The sequence below is a fragment of the Bos grunniens genome, chromosome 11 (genome assembly GCF_055505025.1).
Source record: "Bos grunniens cultivar Pamir isolate PY7600 chromosome 11, Bosgru_T2T1.0, whole genome shotgun sequence".
In the NCBI taxonomy this organism is placed as follows: domain Eukaryota; kingdom Metazoa; phylum Chordata; class Mammalia; order Artiodactyla; family Bovidae; genus Bos; species Bos grunniens.
The window spans coordinates 104,563,815-104,585,220 of NC_141175.1; the positions used below are offsets into that span (position 1 = coordinate 104,563,815).

Here is a 21,406-nt window from a genome sequence, read left to right on the forward strand (position 1 = left end):
ACACCCCAGCTACCCTCCTTTGGCCCCCTCCCCTTGACCATAAGTTTTTCTCCACACCCTCTGACCTCTCCTCAGCCCCTGGGCCCTCGTGACTGGGAGCTTGGGCCCCTGAGGCTGGACTGTCTCCCCCTTTATTTCTGCCCCTAACTCCTAACAGAAATGCTTGGGGTGATGCGGGGCCCCTCAAGGCTTTCGCAGCCCAGGTTGAGTTCATGGATCTGGGCTAGGTCAGGCACAAAGCCTCAGGCTAACTGTGGTCCAGCGACTTGGGAATTCTGAAGTGGGAACTTGAGTGATGAACTGCATTCCTAGCAATAAACCATGGTTGCTGGGAAGACTTTGGGAACATTTGAGCGCCCATAGATCCAGGAAATGTATTCTAAGAATAGGACCTATTTATTTGTAACAGCCCAAGATTGCCAATAACCAAAATGCCTATCAGTAGTGAACTAGTAAATTGTGTCATTATCATACTTCAGAATACCATGGAAGTGGTGTTTTTTTTTTTTAATTATCTCTTTAGTATTGATATGGAATGACCCTGATTACATATTGTTAATTGAAAATCAGAGCTCAGTACAGAATAGCGGGTGCACTACACTACCATTTGTGTTGAAAGAGAGTCTGATGTATTCCTGATTGCTTCTCTGTGTGAACAGGGTCTCCAGCAGTGGACACCTGAGGCCACCTGTGCGGAGGGGCCCCGGGGGCCAGGGGTGGCGGTGAGGCGAAGTCCGTGGGCTGTGTGCCGTTATGCCTTCCGATTGTTTTAATTGAGTGAATATACTTCCTGTTCAGAAAAGAAAACTTAAATAGAGGGCTTAACATTGATCAGTCTTTTTTCTCCCTTTGTCTTTGTCTTTGACGCCCATTCCTGTATGGTTTCGCCAGCTCACCTCTGGGAGCTCAGGGTGCTATGTCAACAGCTTGGATTACTTACTGCAGGAGAAGAGGTGAGCGGGGACGATCTTCTTTTCTTTGAGGTTAGCGGTAATTTTACAGCGTTCGTTTGTACTCGAAGACTCAGAGCAAATTCCTCCCAGGATAAAGCAGCCTACTCCCCTCCCTTCTCAGCAGGCCTCCCAAGTGAGTGCCCCGTATGCCCTGGTGCGTAACCAGCACTCGGAGTGTCAGGGGGTCAGAGGACAGCATAGCATCTTCGAGGCAGAGAGCGCCGCACCGGAGCACGCACAGAGACCTAGCTCTGGTTCTCTCTCCACCTGAGCCCCGTTCAGCCCAGTTCCTGCCAGTATGGCGCTCATTCAGCTCCCATCCAAGGGCTCGAGGGAAGTGGAGGAAACAGATGGCTTTGACATGGAGGCGTGCAGCCTGACGATGGCTCTGACAGTGCTGGGGGGTCAGGGGCAGCCATAAGGAGCTGGCCTTCCCGGTCATCCTGGCCCAGGCCAGCCCCTGAGCAGTGTTCCTGTAGCGCTTGCTCTAGCTCACCTGCCCTCCCTCTGGGATTACAGTGAGCCTGTCTCACGTAGAAGTTGGTTTCTTTTTTCCTCTTTTAAAAAGGACTTGTTTAGCTATGGCTGTGCTGGGTCTTCACTGTTGCTCACGGGCTTTCTCTAGTTGAGGGGAGAGTTTCGGCGAGCCGGCCTCATTGCTGTGGCTTCTCCTGTTGCAGAGCAAGGGCTCTAGGGCACTCAGGCTTCAGAAGTCGGGCTTCCCAGGCTCTAGAGCACAGGCTCGGGAGTTGTGGCGCGGGCTTGGTTGTCTTGCAACATGTGGGATCTTCCTGGGCCAGGGATCGAACCCGTGTGCCCTGCATTGGCAGGTGGATTCTTTATCACTGAGCTGCCAGGGAAGCCTGAAGTTGGTTTCTTAAAGCGAAAGTCACAGGGGATCAGAACCGGAAATCCCTTAGGGAGGCACAGTGGGGGAATGGAAACCAGTACAAGTGCTCTTTCTCCCCTGGGAAGCAGATGACGTGGTTGGCTTGCACTGAGGTCCCACCTGCAGTGAAGATACTAGAACCCCACGCCTCCGTTGTCCATAGGGACTGGGGTGGCCGGGGCACAGGTGGACTCCACCCTGGACCTGCACTGCGTCTGACAGGAGCGCGTTGTCCACAGGCTGCTTCTCTGTGTCCTCTTCGCATCTCTCGGGTTGTTTTCGCTCAGTGGCTGCACGCTCCCTTTGTGGAAGTTACACATGGAGAGAGGCACTGCTATTGCCAGACGCTCGGGTTCTTATCGGAATAACGTCTCAGTGGCCTCTGTTTTTCCCAGCCCCATATTCTTGCCCTACCGGAGAGGGTTAAACACATGTGTGGCATGCATTATCGTATTTTCCCCTGGAAACTGAACACAGTGATTCTGGTATTTCATAGCCCAGGTGGCGCTGGTGGTAAAGAATCTGCCTGTCAGTGCAGGAGACGCAAGAGATACAGGTTCAATCCCTGGGTTGGGAAGATCTCCTGGAATAGGCAATGGCAACCCACCCCAGTATTCTTGCCTGGAGAATCCCATGGACAGAGGGGACCTCAAAGAGTCGGGACACAACTGAGTGACTGAGCACACACAGAGCGGGCTGGAAAAGGAGCACCTAACTCAGCCTGAAGGTTAGGACGGGATCCCCAGGGGGTCCTTGTCCTTGGACCATGGACGATTACAGTTGGGAGGGCAATGGGAATGACCACACAGCTAAAGGCATGTCGGGCAGACGGTGCTGGGACTGGAATACTCTGTGTTAGAGTGTGGGGGCAGGCCAGAGCAGGAGTTGCAACCAGGATGTGAACCGGGGCCTCGTGAACACAAGGTCGAGTCACAGAGGGACCTCAAGCAGGTTGTGGTGTGTTTTCCATGTGTTTAAGAGAGAGTGCCCAGGCGGCATTGTGGAGAATGGCAGGAGGTGTGAGAGGGAGGAAGAGAGTGGCAATGAGCTGGCTCCCGTGGGACCTTTTCACCCTGGGTGGCTGGGGCCTGTGTTGGGAAGTGGAATTCAGAATTGGGCATCTGAGGACCAAGGGCTGTCCCCCTTCGGCTGGCAGTCATCCAGCTAGCCCAGTCCAAGACAGTGGCTGGGCAGGAGACAAAACCTTGGAGACCGAGGACCTGTGGGCAAAGCCAGGGTGCACACACAGAGGGTGAGGCAAGGGCTGGAGGGGTGGGGCTCCCAGGACTCCTTTAACAGCCGGAGGGAATAAGAAGGTCAAAGCGGGGACTGGTGTCCCTCAGAATTTGTGTGTGGTCAGGGCCGAAGGTGAGGGAGCTGATTTCCTGCAAAGTAATGGCCAGCTCACAGGGCTGCAGTGGGGCTGATTGGAAAGGGAGTTGAGGCGCTCAGGGCTGCGGGAAGAAACAGGCTGAGGGGCAGCATGCACAGGAAGGGAGGAGCAGCCCTGGGGCCGGAGAGGCAGGCCCAGGGCGGCCATGGGCACAGGGGCTGCTCCTGCTTGGGGCACCTGGGCCCAGGGGCAGCAGAAAGGCAAGGCCCAGGACCCAGTGTGGTGCTGTTCAGTTGCTAAGTTGTGTCTGACTCTTTGTGACCCCATGAACTGCAGCACGCCAGGCTTCCCTGTCCTTCACCAGCTCCTGGAGTTTGCTCAACCTCATGTCCATTGAGTTGGTGATGCCATCCAACTATCTCATCCTCTGCTGCCCCCTTCTCCTCTTGCCCTCAATCTTTCCCAGCATCAGGGTCTTTTCCAATGAGTCAGCTCTTCACATTGAAGTTGTGTGGTGTAAATTGTCGTCTTTCAGGCAACGCAGACCCTCTTCCCCAGCCCCACTGCTGGAATCTGAGTTTGAGAGCCTCTGTGCAGGGAGATAGGGCCCTGGGCTCCCTGGTCCCTGTGCCTGGGCCTGGCTGTGCTCCGGGATGCCCTTGGGGCCCTGTGACGGAGCTGGATGAACAGGCCCTGGGCTGACCCTGGTTGACACCTCTCACCTCCTTGCAGGGAGCAGGAGCAAGAGAAGCTACTTTTTCTGGACTATGCTGACCTCAGAGCCTGGGATCTTAATGAAGATGAAGTGCTGCTCACGCCTGAGCACAGGTAAGGGGAGTGGGGACAGGTTGGGGGAGAGGGTGCCCTCAGGAGGGAGGGTCTACCCACTCAGGGCCCAGTCCACACCCGCCTGTCCAGACAGAGGGTTGAAGTGCTGACCTGTCCTTTGTTTTGGACAGCTTCTTTCTTTTTCAATATTTATCTATTTGGTTGTGCTGGGTCTTAGTTGTGACCTGCGGGATCTTTGATTTTTGTTGCGTCATGCAACACACTCCAGTCTGCTTGCCTGGGAAATTCTATGGACAGAGGAGGTCACAAAAGAGTTGGACACAACTGAGTGCAACTGAGCACACACACAGGCACGTGGGGTCTTCAGCTGTGGCCTGTGGAATCTAGTTCCCTGACCAGGGATCGAACCTGGGCCCCCCTGCATTGGGAGCATGGAGTCTTAGCCGCTGGACCACCAGGGAAGTCCCTGGACCATTTCAGCCAGAGGTTTGTGTGCTCTTGATAAGTTTTCAAGCTGCCTCCTCGTAATCCCACATCTGTTCATTGATTCGAGAAATATTTATTCTCCCATTGTGTGTCAGGGTCTAGTGTGGGCCTTTGAGGATACACAGGTGTAAAACATGGCCTGTTCTTCCCTGACTGTCTGCCCAAACTCGTGGGACCAGATCCCAAGCCACAGTCCAGAAGAACACTGCTTTTGAAAGAGAGAGTACAGCCGCGCGACACGCTTGTCTTACCCTGTGCAGGGGGAGGGAAGTGGCTTCTGTCAGAGGCGTCATCTGGGCTGGAGTCTCCTGGCCTATTGGCCGGAACCAGGGCTGGATTCCTCTGTACCATGGAGATGCCCAAGGACCACAGTTGAATCCATCTTCAGGGCACCCGGTTTTCCATTCATTCGTCTATCCATCTGTCTCTCCGTTTGTCGGTCTATCCAACAAGCATCCATTATGTGCCAACTTTGCATCAGGCTCTGTGGAAATAGTGAAGGACAAGGAAGCCTGGAGTGCTGCAGTCCACGGGATCACAGTCAGACACGACTTAGTGACTGAACAACTGTGCAGGCTCTGGGATGCAACAGGAACAGAGCCAGACGGAGGTCTCTGCAGTCCACGGGATCACAGAGTCAGACGCGACTTAGTGACTGAACAACTGCAGGCTCTGGGATGCAACAGGAGCAGAGCCAGACAGAGGTCTCTGCAGTCCACGGGATCACAGAGTCAGACACGACTTAGTGACTGAACAACTGTGCAGGCTCTGGGATGCAACAGGAACAGAGCCAGACAGAGGTCTCTGCCCTCGCGCTGCCTGGGGTCAGGGCCGGAAACCAGCAGTGCAGTGGTGAATGCAGGAAGCTGGTGACCAGGGCTGATGAGCAAGGAGACAGTGGGCATCGGCAGTGTTGGGGGTGCTGTGAGAGTTGGACGAGGGGTCGGGGACTCTGAGAACAGATAGGTTTTCAGCAGAGTCCTGGAGATGGCGAGGGGTGGCCCTGGGAGGGCCTTGCCATGGGAGCAGTGAGGAGGGGGCGGAGGTGGGGAGTGGAGGTCGGGGCTGCGTGAAGCTGGTTGCCACTCATCTGAGCAGGGTCTTCTGCAGCTGCGTCCAGGGTAGACTGGGGGGGCACAGGGGGCCGTGGTAGTAATCCAAGAGAGTGAGGACAGGGGAGGAGGAGGAGGCAAGTTCTGGGTAGACTTTCAGGGTAGAACTGACAGGGTTTGCTGATGAGCTGGATGGAGGCTGTGGGAGCAAGAGAGGAATCAGAGTGGACCCCCTGAATTGAGGCCTGAACAGATGGATGGTTGGGGTTGGCTCGAATTGGGGAGGGCTGAATGACGCAGGCTGGGGGTGGTGGCAGGCACGGGAACAAGTGTTCACTTGTGGGACCCCTGGGGCCAGACCAAGACAAGGACCTCCTTGTCTGGAGAGCCCAGCTTGGGAATCACCATGTATAGGTGACATTTAAAACCGCAAAGCCAGATGAGATCACCAGGGAAGATGGTGTAGAGAGAACGGCCCAAGGGTGCAGCCTCAGGGTCACGGTGACCTTGACAGGAGCAGCTCCGGTGCGTGACCAGGGGCGAGTCTGCCTGGAAACGGTTCAGAGGAGTCCAAGAGGGGAGGGCAAAGGAGGAGATCGGGCGGCAGCTGAGGGGGAAAGTGGAGCCAGGACAGATCCTTCTGTTTGTCTGTCTGCCTTCCTTTCCATTCTTCCTTCCCTCCCTCCTTCTTTCCTTCCCTCCCTCAGGAACCGCGTGCCCCCACGTGACCCCGGGGCAGGCTGGTCCACACGCCCTGGACTGTCCGCCTGTCCAGGCTTCGCTTTCTCCGTGTGACCAGGTGGCGCTATTCAGGCCTGAGCTGGGCGGTCTGGTTGGAATGCCTACACTGAGTCAGCATCCTGTGTCCACAGGACACAGACTCCCCGGGGCCCCCTCTCTCAGGACCCCTGTATGGTTCCCCTCAGATCGGGGCTCAGCGGGTTGTCTGTGAAGCGTGTGAACTGTAAAGAGTTCCTTCTGGCTCTGAGGGCCTTTACAGCCTGCTGGGCTGTGCTGCTTGGTAGCAATGGTGAGCTTGCTTGTGTGGCAGTGAAAGCCTCATTAATTGAAATGGGCAGGAGGAGGAGCCAAGATGGCGGAGGAGTAGGACAGGGAGAACACTTTCTCCCCTACAAATTCATCAAAAGAGCATTTAAACGTCGAGTAAATTCCACAAAACAACTTCTGAATGCCGGCAGAGGACATCAGGCACCCAGAAAAGCAATCCAACTCTTCGAAAGGAGGTAGGAAAAAATATAAAAGACAAAAAAAGAGACAAAAGAGGGAGGGACGGAGCTCCGTCCCGGGAAGGGAGTCTTAAAAAGAGAGAAGTTTCCAAACACCAGGAAACCTTCTCACTGCCGAATCTGTGCCGAGCTTTGGAAGCACAGAGGGCAACGTAACAGGAAGAAAAAATAAATAAACAATTAAAACTCGAAGATTGCGAGTCCTACGGTAACTCCCCCAGTGGAGAAGCAGCGCAGACGCCTGCAGGCGCCATTAACAAGCGGGGGCTGGGCAGGGAGGCGCAGCGCGGGCTGCATCGCTTAGAGTAAGAATCTGGCCTGAATACCCTGAGCACTATCTGAGCGAAATAATTTGGGCTAACAAACCAGACTGTGGGATATCTACTACGCGAAAAGCCAGCCCCAACCTAAGACCGCCAGGCCCGTGCACGGAACAAAGAATTGAACAGAGATAGCCGGCTGCAGACCTTCCCCCTCCGGTGATAGGCAGCCAGAGCCGGAAGGGGGCAATCGCAGCCCCAGAGAGACATTATCTATAAAACTGTAAGCAGGCTTCTTTGCTAACTAAAACTTCTTGGGGGTCTGGACGGTTAACATCTGCCTAAGAAGGTGCGCCGGTTTTGCGCCCAGATAACCGAGTGGCGGGGAGGCGATAAGTCGCAGCATTGGCGCTCGCCAAACACCTCATCACTTGAGCTGCTCGGACCTGGGAAGAGCACAATACTCAGGCCCAACTGAGTCTGCGCCTCTGAGGACTATCCGAGTGCCTGAACCTGAGCGGCTTGGACCTGGGAGGTACATGCAACCCAGGGCCAGCCTTGGATTGTTCCCGGCGGAATAACCTAGAGCCCGAGCAGTGTGGGCAGGGAGGCTACACGCGCAGTGAGCGGGGGCAGATCCAGTGTGGCTGAGGCACTGCGAGCGCACGCCAGTGTTATTTGCTTGCAGCATCCCTCCCTCCCTCCCCACAGCGCGACTGAACAAAGAGAAGAAATACAGTTCCACCCATCAGAACACTGACACAAGCTTCCCTAACCAGGAAACCTTGACAAGCCACCTGTACAAACCCACACACAGTGAGGAATAGCCACAATAAAGAGAACTCCACAAACTGCCAGAATACAGAAAGGACACCCCATACTCAGCAATTTAAACAAGATGAAGAGACAGAGGAATAGCCAGCAGATAAAGGAACAGGATAAATGCCCACCAAACCAAACAAAAGAGGAAGAGATAGGGAATCTACCTGATAAAGAATTCCGAATAATGATAGTGAAATTGATCCAAAATCTAGAAATTAAAATGGAATCACAGATAAATAGCTTGGAGACAAGGATTGAGAAGATGCAAGAAAGGTTTAACAAGGACCTAGAAGAAATAAAAAAGAGTCAATATACAATGAATAATGCAATAAATGAAATTAAAAACACTCTGGAGGCAACAAATAGTAGAATAACAGAGGCAGAAGATAGGATTAGTGAATTAGAAGATAGAATGGTAGAAATAAATGAATCAGAGAGAATAAAAGAAAAACGAATTAAAAGAAATGAGGACAATCTCAGAGACCTCCAGGACAATATTAAACGCTACAACATTCGTATCATAGGGGTTCCAGAAGAAGAAGACAAAAAGAAAGACCATGAGAAAATACTTGAGGAGATAATAGTTGAAAACTTCCCTAAACTGGGGAAGGAAATAATCACCCAAGTCCAAGAAACCCAGAGAATCCCAAACAGGATAAACCCAAGGCGAAACACCCCAAGACACATATTACTCAAATTAACAAAGATCAAACACAAAGAACAAATATTAAAAGCAGCAAGGGAAAAACAACAAATAACACACAAGGGAATTCCCATAAGGATAACAGCTGATCTTTCAATAGAAACTCTTCAAGCCAGGAGGGAATGGCAAGACATACTTAAAATGATGAAAGAAAATAACCTACAGCCCAGATTATTGTACCCAGCAAGGATCTCATTCAAGTATGAAGGAGAAATCAAAAGCTTCTCAGATAAGCAAAAGCTGAGAGAATTCTGCACCACCAAACCAGCTCTACAACAAATACTAAAGGATATTCTCTAGACAGGAAACACAAAAATGGTGTATAAATTCGAACCCCAAACAATAAAGTAAATGGCAACGGGATCATACTTATCAGTAATTACCTTAAACGTAAATGGGTTGAATGCCCCAACCAAAAGACAAAGACTGGCTGAATGGATACAAAAACAAGACCCCTACATATGTTGTCTACAGGAGACCCACCTCAAAACAGGGGACACATACAGACTGAAAGTGAAGGGCTGGAAAAAGATTTTCCATGCAAATAGGGACCAAAAGAAAGCAGGAGTAGCAATACTCATATCAGATAAAATAGACTTTAAAACAAAGGCTGTGAAAAGAGACAAAGAAGGTCACTACATAATGATCAAAGGATCAATCCAAGAAGAAGATATAACAATTATAAATATATATGCACCCAACACGGGAGCACCGCAGTATGTAAGACAAATGCTAACAAGTATGAAAGGAGAAATTAACAATAACACAATAATAGTGGGAGACTTTAATACCCCACTCACACCTATGGATAGATCAACTAAACAGAAAATTAATAAGGAAACACAAACTTTAAACGATACAATAGACCAGTTAGACCTAATTGATATCTATAGGACATTTCATCCCAAAACAATGAATTTCACCTTTTTCTCAAGCGCACATGGAACCTTCTCCAGGATAGATCACATCCTGGGCCATAAAGCTAGCCTTGGTAAATTCAAAAAAATAGAAATCATTCCAAGCATCTTTTCTGACCACAATGCAGTAAGATTAGATCTCAATTACAGGAGAAAAACTATTAAAAATTCCAACATATGGAGGCTGAACAACACGCTGCTGAATAACAAACAAATCACAGAAGAAATCAAAAAAGAAATCAAAATTTGCATAGAAACGAATGAAAATGAAAACACAACAACCCAAAACCTGTGGGACACAGTAAAAGCAGTCCTAAGGGGAAAGTTCATAGCAATACAGGCACACCTCAAGAAACAAGAAAAAAGTCAAATAAATAACCTAACTCTACACCTCAAACAACTAGAAAAGGAAGAAATGAAGAACCCCAGGGTTAGTAGAAGGAAAGAAATCTTAAAAATTAGAGCAGAAATAAATGCAAAAGAAACAAAAGAGACCATAGCAAAAATCAACAAAGCCAAAAGCTGGTTCTTTGAAAGGATAAATAAAATTGACAAACCATTAGCCAGACTCATCAAGAAACAAAGGGAGAAAAATCAAATCAATAAAATTAGAAATGACAGTGGAGAGATCACAACAGACAACATAGAAATACAAAGGATCATAAGAGACTATTATCAACAATTATATGCCAATAAAATGGACAACGAGGAAGAAATGGACAAATTCTTAGAAAAGTACAACTTTCCAAAACTCGACCAGGAAGAAATAGAAAACCTTAACAGACCCATCACAAGCATGGAAATTGAAACTGTAATCAAAAATCTTCCAGCAAACAAAAGCCCAGGTCCAGACGGCTTCACAGCTGAATTCTACCAAAAATTTAGAGAAGAGCTAACACCTATCCTGCTCAAACTCTTCCAGAAAATTGCAGAGGAAGGTAAACTTCCAAACTCATTCTATGAGGCCACCATCACCCTAATACCAAAACCTGACAAAGATGCCACAAAAAAAGAAAACTATAGGCCAATATCACTGATGAACATAGATGCAAAAATCCTAAACAAAATTCTAGCAATCAGAATCCAACAACACATTAAAAAGATCATACACCATGACCAAGTGGGCTTTATCCCAGGGATGCAAGGATTCTTCAATATCCGCAAATCAATCAATGTAATACACCACATTAACAAATTGAAAAACAAAAACCATATGATTATCTCAATAGATGCAGAGAAAGCCTTTGACAAAATTCAACACCCATTTATGATAAAAACTCTCCAGAAAGCAGGAATAGAAGGAACATACCTCAACATAATAAAAGCTATATATGACAAACCCACAGCAAACATTATCCTCAATGGTGAAAAATTGAAAGCATTTCCTCTAAAGTCAGGAACAAAACAAGGGTGCCCACCTTCACCATTACTATTCAACATAGTTTTGGAAGTTTTGGCTACAGCAATCAGAGCAGAAAAAGAAATAAAAGGAATCCAAATTGGAAAAGAAGAAGTAAAACTCTCACTATTTGCAGATGACATGATCCTCTACATAGAAAACCCTAAAGACTCCACCAGAAAATTACTAGAACTAATCAATGATTATAGTAAAGTTGCAGGATATAAAATCAACACACAGAAATCCCTTGCATTCCTATACACTAATAATGAGAAAACAGAAAGAGAAATTAAGGAAACAATTCCATTCACCATTGCAACGAAGAGAATAAAATACTTAGGAATATATCTACCTAAAGAAACTAAAGACCTATATATAGAAAACTATAAAACACTGGTGAAAGAAATCAAAGAGGACACTAATAGATGGAGAAATATACCATGTTCATGGATTGGAAGAATCAATATAGTGAAAATGAGTATACTACCCAAAGCAATTTATAGATTCAATGCAATCCCTATCAAGCTACCAACAGTATTCTTCACAGAGCTAGAACAAATAATTTCACAATTTGTATGGAAATACAAAAAACCTCGAATAGCCAAAGCGATCTTGAGAAAGAAAAATGGAACTGGAGGAATCAACCTACCTGACTTCAGGCTCTACTACAAAGCCACAGTTATCAAGACAGTATGGTACTGGCACAAAGACAGAAATATAGATCAATGGAACAAAATAGAAAGCCCAGAGATAAATCCACGCACATATGGACACCTTATCTTTGACAAAGGAGGCAAGAATATACAGTGGATTAAAGACAATCTCTTTAACAAGTGGTGCTGGGAAATCTGGTCAACCACTTGTAAAAGAATGAAACTAGAACACTTTCTAACACCATATACAAAAATAAACTCAAAATGGATTAAAGATCTCAACATAAGACCAGAAACTATAAAACTCCTAGAGGAGAACATAGGCAAAACACTCTCTGACATACATCACAGCAGGATCCTCTATGACCCACCTCCCAGAATATTGGAAATAAAAGCAAAAATAAACAAATGGGACCTAATTAAACTTAAAAGCTTCTGCACATCAAAGGAAACTATTAGCAAGGTGAAAAGACAGCCTTCAGAATGGGAGAAAATAATAGCAAATGAAGCAACCGACAAACAACTAATCTCAAAAATATACAAGCAACTCCTACAGCTCAACTCCAGAAAAATAAATGACCCAATCAAAAAATGGGCCAAAGATCTAAATAGACATTTCTCCAAAGAAGACATACAGATGGCTAACAAACACTTGAAAAGATGTTCAACATCACTCTTTATCAGAGAAATGCAAATCAAAACCACTATGAGGTACCATTTCACACCAGTCAGAATGGCTGCGATCCAAAAGTCTACAAATAATAAATGCTGGAGAGGGTGTGGAGAAAAGGGAACCCTCTTACACTGTTGGTGGGAATGCAAATTAGTACAGCCACTATGGAGAACAGTGTGGAGATTCCTTAAAAAACTGGAAATAGAACTGCCTTATGATCCAGCAATCCCACTGCTGGGCATACACACTGAGGAAACCAGAAGGGAAAGAGACACGTGTACCCCAATGTTCATCGCAGCACTGTTTATAATAGCCAGGACATGGAAGCAACCTAGATGTCCATCAGCAGATGAATGGATAAGAAAGCTGTGGTACATATACACAATGGAGTATTACTCAGCCATTAAAAAGAATACATTTGAATCAGTTCTAATGAGGTGGATGAAACTGGAGACTATTATACAGAGTGAAGTAAGCCAGAAGGAAAAACATAAATACAGTATACTAACGCATGTATATGGAATTTAGAAAGATGGTAACGATAACCCTGTGTACGAGACAGCAAAAGAGACACTGATGTATAGAACAGTCTTATGGACTCTGTGGGAGAGGGTGGGAAGATTTGGGAGAATGTCATTGAAACATGTGAAATGTCATGTATGAAACGAGATGCCAGTCCAGGTTCAGTGCACGATGCTGGATGCTTGGGGCTGGTGCGCTGGGAAGGCCCAGGGGGATGGTATGGGGAGGTTGGGAGGGAGGAGGGTTCAGGATGGGGAGCATGTGATTTTTTTTTAAAAAATAAAATTAAAAAAAAAAAAAAAAGAAATGGGCAGGAGGTGGCCGCAGCCTGGATTAGGGACATCTGCCTCCTAACTGGTGGCTCAGTGGTCCAGAATCCACCTGCCAGTGCAGGAAAGGCGGGTTTGATCCCTGGGTCGGCAAGATCCCCTGGAGAAGGGAATGGCAACCCACTCCAGTGTTCTTGCTTGGAGAATCCCAAGGACAGAGGAGCCTGGCGGGCTACAGTCCATGGGGTCACAGAGAGTTGGACTAAAAAACTAAGCAGCAGCCTTGTAGCTGGCCCCAGTTTCCACGTGCTGCCCAGAGGCCGGGAAAGGGTGCCTGACGGGCACACGGTGACTCCTGGCAGATGGAATCAGCAGGTTTGGGCCAGAGGCTTTCGTGGCATCATGAGTAATGACGCAATTTTCTCTGTCAGGGCTGGGGATTCACTTCCCACGGTCCCCACTCACTGGATGGAGAACCTTGGAAATAAATGGTTTAAGACATTTCTGTAGCCTGGATAATCTCCCTAGCTCTTTCCCTTTCTCCCGAGTGCATCCAGGATTTTGGAAGTTGTGGCCTGGATGCTTTTAAAATTCCCCACAGAAAGGGAGTTAACCTGGGCAGCTGGTGCTCTGGGCTTTGAAATATCATGCTGATAATACTCTGGGCACGTGACCTTTTCAAGTAGTACTCTGAGACAGCCTCTTCTGACAACAGCCACTTTGAGGTGGTCGTTTTGATGTGCGATCATCTTGATGGGTCAGTTCGGTTCTTTGCTTCAAAGAAAATTACTCACTGATGTACAAAGCCCGGCAGCCTCTTCCATCCCTGAGTGGGGCCGGGGTGGGTGGGAGGTGCCATGCAGGAGTACGGGTTCAGAAGGGGTGAGGCCTAGGCCGGGGGGCTGGCCCCCATCTGGCGGACAGGTCCCCTGTGACCAGGAGTCACGTAACCCCTCACCCTTGGCCGGCAGAGGAAGGCCCCCAGTCATCCCGAGCTGATCAGCTGCTTCTAATCCAAGGGTAGCCTGTGTCTTGAACAGACAACATCCTGCATTCTCTAGCCCTTAAAGTTAAAAGCCCTTTATGTGTGTGCCAGTGCCAGGGAGGGGAGGATATTTATACCACAGCATCATCCTTTATCCTCACTTCTGGGCTGCACAGGAAGTTCTCAATTAGAGTCATCTCAGAGCTCTTAATAATGCACATACATTGTATTTAATATCACAAAACTCCCTTTGAGCGATGGTTTGGGGTCAGGAGCTGAGAGCTTTTTGCAGATGAATCTGGTTCTTACAGACTTTTAATAATCTGTACTTTTTCTAAAATTATAAAAGCAACCTCGGAAGCCGTTGTTGTTGTTGCTCTGTCACTCGGTCGTGTCCAACTCTTTGCGGACATAGGAAGCCGCAGATACTCAAAAACTCAAACGGCAAATAAATTAACAAAACTAAAGTTGTTGTGCCATTTGTATGGTGGTTTGCTGAGGCTGTTTCCGAAGTTTGCAAGGTCAGAATCTGTCCGGTTTTCCGATGTCATTCACATCTGTTGTGCCGTTTCACCCTTAGGATGACCTTCCTTACCTTGGGTCACTTGGCAGGACAGTGACAGGTCTCCTCCAGCAGCTGGTGGGCCCCCAGCCCAGCTCGTGCACCTCCAGCGCTGGCTGCCGGGCCCCAGATACTCACAGGAGGCCCTGGCCGTGTCCCCTCCGTGTCCATTGCCCCAGGGCCCAGCTGGCAGCCTGGGTACCGGCCTTCCTGTGATGAGAAGAAGGGGTGCAGTGCCTGTGGCTTGCTTTATTTTGTTATTATTACTGTTGAGTTTATGTTATGTTAGTGCAAAATCAAGCCGAACACTGTTCTTTGATGTAAACAGGAAATGTCTCCCCTTCCTTCCCCTCCCCCATCCTGTTCCCTCAGGATGACCCTGGACCGTGGTTGGGTGTGTCAGATGTGTGCAGGCTGTTGTGTGCATGTCTGTGTACCTGCATCACACACACACACACACACACACACTCTTGCTGTTCTGTGGCTGGCTGTGTTCACCCTCCACGTTCTGTGTAAGGGAGACCCTTCCATCCTGCATAGCGCTGCGACTGGCCTCATTCTGAGGGACAGTCTTCACCTCCTGCCTTATACACATCCCCACAGAGCTGGAATGTGTCCCCTCTTCTGCCTGTTCCTTCCCTATCTGTGGGACCTAGCTCTGGTTCACTAAATGACTCTCAGAGCAGCGCGGGCCTGGGCCTCTGCATTTCCCAGGCTCCCTGGGGAGTCCTCCTGCTCACGAGGCCTTGAGGATGCTGCTCAGAGAAAGAGCCCTGGCCCCCTCATCATGCTGCAGGGGCCCTCCCTGGCCTGCTGCACCATCCGGGGCTTCTCTCCCAAGCCTCTCCCCGCACCTTGTTGCTGCTCTGGGGCTGGTCCACTCGCTGGAGGGCCTCGCTGTGATCCCCTTACACTTGTCCTGGGGGAGCATGGGCAGCCCACGCCTGCCTCATCTTGAGCATCTGGCACCTGCACTCGTGGGCACTCAGTGGACGTTGGACCAGAGCCTGCGAGTGGGGCAGGGTTGGGGACCAGAACTTCCAGCTCCTGCACTAAGGCCCTGAGAGAGGGGTTGGGGTCCGACAGGGAGTGGGAGCGAGCCCCTTTGTCTCCATCTGGCGGGCTCTCCCTCCGTCAGCAGGGGGCGCTGTGCCCCCGGTCTGGTCCCCACCAGGCGGGGGCTGCGGGGAGGGGCCGCCATCTGGCCTTCCCTGGCCTCCCTCCAGACTACAGACAAGGTGCGCCTGCTGATGCCCGGCTCTCCCCTGCCCCTTGATTTGCCAGGACGCTGGTGGAGAGATTCTCCGTGCCACCGCAGGCCATCCCAGCAGTGCATCCGGGCGAGACCGTGTTTCTTCCCAGGCACCACCCTGTGCCCTGCATCCTGGACAGTTCACAGCTGAAGCCACGGAACCCCCTGGAAAAGCTGTTCCTCAGGTAAACATCCGTGCGGCTTGACCAGGCCCCTCCCTTGAGGAGCCCAGCAGTGAGGACCACCCCAGAGGAGGCCTTCGGAAGTTGTGTTTTCCCAGTGTGGGTGTGTCAGCCTTTAGGGAACACGCAGTACACACATTTCTGCTTATGGTATTTTCTTCACTAATTTAGATGTATATCCTTCACAGAATCTTACACTGCAGCAGATATTCAGCATCTGTTATGTGCTGCCTTTTCCTCCCCCATGGCCCCGTTGCATGGTCAGACTCATCACACATGCCCTTGGGGTTATGTCTCCATCAACACTGGAACCACTTTCCTGGCCGTCCAGCAGTTTCCCAGGGCCCATCATCCCCTCCTCTCTTCCTCCTGGAAAGTTTGTCCCCAGCCACAAGGACAACTCAGCATAACATCAGGACAGCTGCCCTGGTCCTCGTCTTGGTGGGACTTGTTCACAGGCATTATCACATAACCCCTGACTATGTTTGATTTTTTTAGGGGATTTTTGAAAACTTTACCACAATAACATGCAACTCTTGCGATTGTGAGTTTACATGTCTAAGAATAAGAGCGAGAAAGCCTGCAGGATTCAGGCCATCGGCCCTCCACTGCGGGCTGGTGCCCTGCTGGGCACCGGCCACTTGGGAGATGAAGTTGAGACCACCTGACCGCTCCCCACCAGCCCATAAGGCACATGGAGGTTAGGGACACATTAGGACTTGAACACAAGAACCTTGTTCTCTTTTCCGGCTAGCCCATCTTATTTTATAACAGAAAAATAACAGTGTTTTGATGTGTTTCCTTTAAAGCTTTTTATCGTGGAAAGTTTCAAACACACATAGAAGCAAAGGGTACCTATGCGTACCTACCAGTCAACATCAGTTACTGACTCAGAGCCAGTCTTGGTTCTTCCATACACCTGCCCACTCACCCTGTCCCCTCAAGATCATTTTTAAGCAAGTCCCAGACACATACAATTCCTTTAAGTCCTTCAATCTGGGTCTCTAAAATACTATCTTTAGACATAACTTCAATACACTATTACACTTAATATGTGTGTCTTAATATACACTTAATCAGTTCAGTTCAGTTGCTCAGTCTTTGTGACCCCATGAATCGCAGCACGCCAGGCGTCCCTGTCCATCACCAACTCCCGGAGTTCACTCAAACTCATGTCTATCGAGTCGGTGATGCCATCCAGCCATCTCATCCTCTGTCGTCCACTTCTCCTCCTGCCCCCAATCCCTCCCAGCATCAGGGTCTTTTCCAATGAGTCAACTCTTCGCATGAGGTGGCCAAAGTACTGGAGTTTTCAGCTTTAGCGTCATTCCTTCCAAAGAAATCCCAGGGCTGATCTCCTTTAGAATGGACTGGTTGGATCTCCTTGCAGTCCAAGGGATTCAAGAGTCTTCTCCAACACCACAGTTCAAAAGCATCAATTCTTCGGCACTCAGCTTTCTTCACAGTCCAACTCTCACATCCATACATGACCACAGGAAAAACCATAACCTTGACTAGACAGACCTTTGTTGGCAAAGTAATGTCTCTGCTTTTGAATATGCTATCTAGATTGGTCATAACTTTTCTTCTAAGGAGTACATGTCTTTTAATTTCATGGCTGCAGTCACCATCTGCAGTGAATTTGGAGCCCAAAAAAAGAAAGTCTGACACTGTTTCCACTATTTCCCCATCTACTTCCCATGAAGTGATGGGACCAGATGCCATGATCTTCGTTTTCTGAATGTTGAGCTTTAAGCCAACTTTTTCAGTCTCCTCTTTCACCTTCATCAAGAGGCTTTTTAGTTCCTCTTCACTTTCTGCCATAAGGGTGGTGTCATCTGCATGTCTGAGATTATTGATTTCTCCTGGCAATCTTGATTCCAGCTTGTGCTTCTTCCAGCCCAGCATTTCTCATGATGGACTCTGCATATAAGTTAAATAAGCAGGTGACAATATACAGCCTTGACGAACTCCTTTTCCTATTTGGAACCAGTCTGTTGTTCCATGTCCAGTTCTAACTGTTGCTTCCTGACCTGCATACAAATTTCTCAAGAGGCAGGTCAGGTGGTATGGTATTCCCATCTCTTTCAGAATTTTCCACAGTTTATTGTGATCCACACAGTCAAAGGCTTTGGCATAGTCAATAAAGCTGAAATAGATGTTTTTCTGGAACTCTCTTGCTTTTTTGATGATCCAGCGGATATTGGCAGTTTGATCTCTGGTTCCTCTGCCTTTTCTAAAACCAGCTTGAACGTCTGGAAGTTCACAGTTCACATATTGCTGAAGCTGGGCTTGGAGAATTTTGAGCATTACTTTACTAGCGTGTGAGATGAGTGCAATTGTGCGATAGTTTGAGCATTCTTTGGCATTGCCTTTCTTTGGGATTGGAATGAAAACTGACCTTTTCCAGTCCTATGGCCACTGCTGAGTTTTCCAAATTTGCTGGCATATTGAGTGTAGCACTTTCACAGCATCATCTTTCAGGATTTGAAATAGCTCAACTGGAATTCCATCACCTCCACTAGCTTTGTTCGTAGTGATGCTTTCTAAGGCCCACTTGACTTCACATTCCAGGATGTCTGGCTCTAGGTGAGTGATCACACCATCATGATTATCTGGATTGTGAAGATCTTTTTTGTACAGTTCTTTTGTGTATTCTTGCCACCTCTTCTTAATGTCTTCTGTTAGGTCCATACCATTTTTGTCCTTTATCAAGCCCATCTTTGCATGAAATGTTCCCTTGGTATCTCTAATTTTCTTGAAGAGATCTCTAGTCTTTCCCATTCTTTTGTTTTCCTCTATTTCTTTGCATTGATTGCTGAGGAAGTCTTTCTTATTTCTTTCTTATATCGTCTTGCTAATCTTTGGAACTCTGCATTCAGATGCTTATATCTTTCCTTTTCTCCTTTGCTTTTCGCTTCTCTTCTTTTCACAGCTATTTGTAAGGCCTCCCCAGACAGCCATGTTGCTTTTTTGCATTTCTTTTCCATGGGGATGGTCTTGATCCCTGTCTCCTGTACAATGTCACGAACCTCATTCAATAGTTCATCAGGCGCTCTCTATCTATCAGATCTAGTCCCTTAAATCTATTTCCCACTTCCACTGTATAATCATAAGGGATTTGATTTAGGTCATACCTGAATGGTCTAGTGGTTTTCCCTACTTTGTTCAATTTAAGTCTGAATTTGGCAATAAGGAGTTCATGATCTGAGCCACAGTCAGCTCCTGGTCTTGTTTTTGTTGACTGTATAGAGCTTCTCCATCTTTGCACGTCTTAATATCATTAATATCGATCAGCATTCAGATTTCTGTGATTGCTAAGTGTTTTTTTTTTTATATGTTGTTGAAAGAAGAATCTAAATATAAGGCCCAGATGTTGCAATCAGACCAAGTAATGTTAATGTCGAAATAACACCTCACATGTCACTGATGCCCGACATATTTAACCATCTTCTTCCTTTTTCTCGACATGCAGGTGGTTTCCAGCTTCCCCCTGATAGTAAACAGTGTGGTAGAGAGTATCCTTATACAGAAACATTTGTCAGCAGTTCTGGAATAGATCTCTGGATGTGATGTGAGATGACTGGGTCTTAGGGTATGAACAGTGGTAAAATTTCCCATTGCCAAATTGAAAATACATCTAGGGATTTCCCTGGTGGTCCAGTGGCTAAGACTCCAAGCTCTCAATGCAGGGGGCCCCGGGTTTGATCCCCGGTCAGGGAACTAGATCCCACATGTTGCAACTAAAGATCCTGCATGCCACAACTAAAGCCCAGGGCAGCCAAATAAATAAAGAGTTTTTAAAAAACAAATATATCTCATAAAGAGATGATGAAAAGGGGGCAGGGGAAGAAATGAAGGGAAAGAAGACAGATAGTGGAACCAGAGGAAGCACAGGGACAGAGAAGCGGCTGGACAGGGAGGACATAAGAGGGGGGAGGCAGGTGGCTTCCTGAGCTGTTTCTCCTCGGGATTTGGGGCCGATGGCAGATTTTCTGCCCCAGGCTGGATGGCGGGCAGGAAGTGTTTGACAGAGGAGATGGCCGGTGGAGTGGTGGCCTGGGATCAGAGCAGCTGTGCTTAATGGGGCCAGGTGGCCGGCCAGCCTCCTGGAGCAGAGAGTCCAGACCCTCCTCCCTCAAGTTTGCTAAGGAAGCAGAGCGGAGATGGGGCCTGGGGCCAGGAGTGTCTGTGCCCTGCCCGAGGCCAGGTCAGGGGACGCCTGCCAGGCACTGGGGAAGGGCCACTTCCTGAAGGTCGCCCTTTAGCCTGGGGGTCATTCTTTATTTCCTGTTTGTGCCAAAGACCTCAAGTCGAGACAGAGAGTGGGGATTACTAGCCATTCAATAATTAGTGTGTTGTGGGCAGCCGGAAATGTGAGGATGCAGGAAGAAGAAAAGGTTACTTCCTCTCTCAAAGAGCAGTATGGTTCGGTTTCTCACCTTTCAGGTGAGATTTCAGGTGACTTTCAGTCTCTTCATTCGACTTCTCTGTATTTTCACACTTTGTGTAATCATTAGTGGTTTGGGGGGAGAATGAATACAGTTTTAAAAAATCACTTCTTGGGCTTGCATGGTGGCTCAGTGGTAAAGAGTCTGCCTACCAATGCAGGGGATGCAGGTTCGAGCCCTGGAAGTTCCCCTGGAGAAGGAAATGGCTACCGACTCCAGTGTTATCGCCTGGGAAATCCCATGGACAGAGGGGCCTAATGGGCTAGAGTCCATGGAGTTGCAAAGAATCGGACATGACTTAACGCTGAATGAACAAAAGGTATACAAAAGTAAAAAATCACTTCTTGAAGTAGATTCACCTCTGCTTGCTGTCTGGTGAAGAGGGATGTTATCTTTCTTTCCACTGTACACAGTGGGGAATGTTGGCACAGATTAAGCCAGCAGTTCGTCTCAGAGCAAGAGCAGGCAGTCTTGGTGTCTCCCGGGTCGGACCTACGCAGCTTTACGTGCGCCTCTCCTCCCTGAGTAGGGGAGCACGTCAAGGCTGTACATCGTCACCCTGCTTATTTAACTTATGTGCAGAGTCCATTATGAGAAACGCTGGGCTGGAAGAAGCACAAGCTGGAATCGAGATTGCCAGGAGAAATATCAGTGACCTCAGATACGCAGATGACACCACCCTTATGGCAGAAAGTGAAGAGGAACTAAAGAGCCTCTTTCAAGAGGAGAGTGAAAAAGTTGGTTTAAAGCTCAACATTCAGAAAACTAAGATCATGGTATCCGGTCCCATTTCTTCATGGCAAATAGATGGGGAAACAGTGGAAACAGTGGCTGAGTTTATTTTGGGGGACTCCAAAATCACTGCAGATGGTGACCGCAGCCATGAAATTAAAAGACGCTTACTCCTTGGAAAGAAAGTTATGACCAACCTAGACAGCATATTAAAAAGCAGAGACATTACTTTGTCAACAAAGGTCCATCTAGTCAAGGCTATGGTTTTTCCAGTG

At 48.2% G+C, this 21,406-nt stretch overlaps 1 protein-coding gene across 6 annotated transcripts in view; it reads left to right on the forward strand.

The window, feature by feature from the left end:
- Positions 1-21,406, forward strand: part of FAM178B (family with sequence similarity 178 member B) — a 115,285-nt gene that overhangs the window by 10,710 nt on the left and 83,169 nt on the right. For 3 of the 6 annotated variants that reach the window (XM_086328132.1, XM_086328133.1, XM_086328134.1), the window contains exons 4-6: positions 892-953; positions 3,908-4,003; positions 15,799-15,951. In XM_086328132.1, coding sequence (XP_086184258.1) covers positions 892-953; positions 3,908-4,003; positions 15,799-15,951 — 311 coding nt within the window. Of the gene's footprint in view, positions 1-891; positions 954-3,907; positions 4,004-5,787; positions 6,747-15,798; positions 15,952-21,406 lie in introns of those variants that run through there. The other 3 variants (XM_086328135.1, XM_086328136.1, XM_086328137.1) reach the window with 1 other exon arrangement.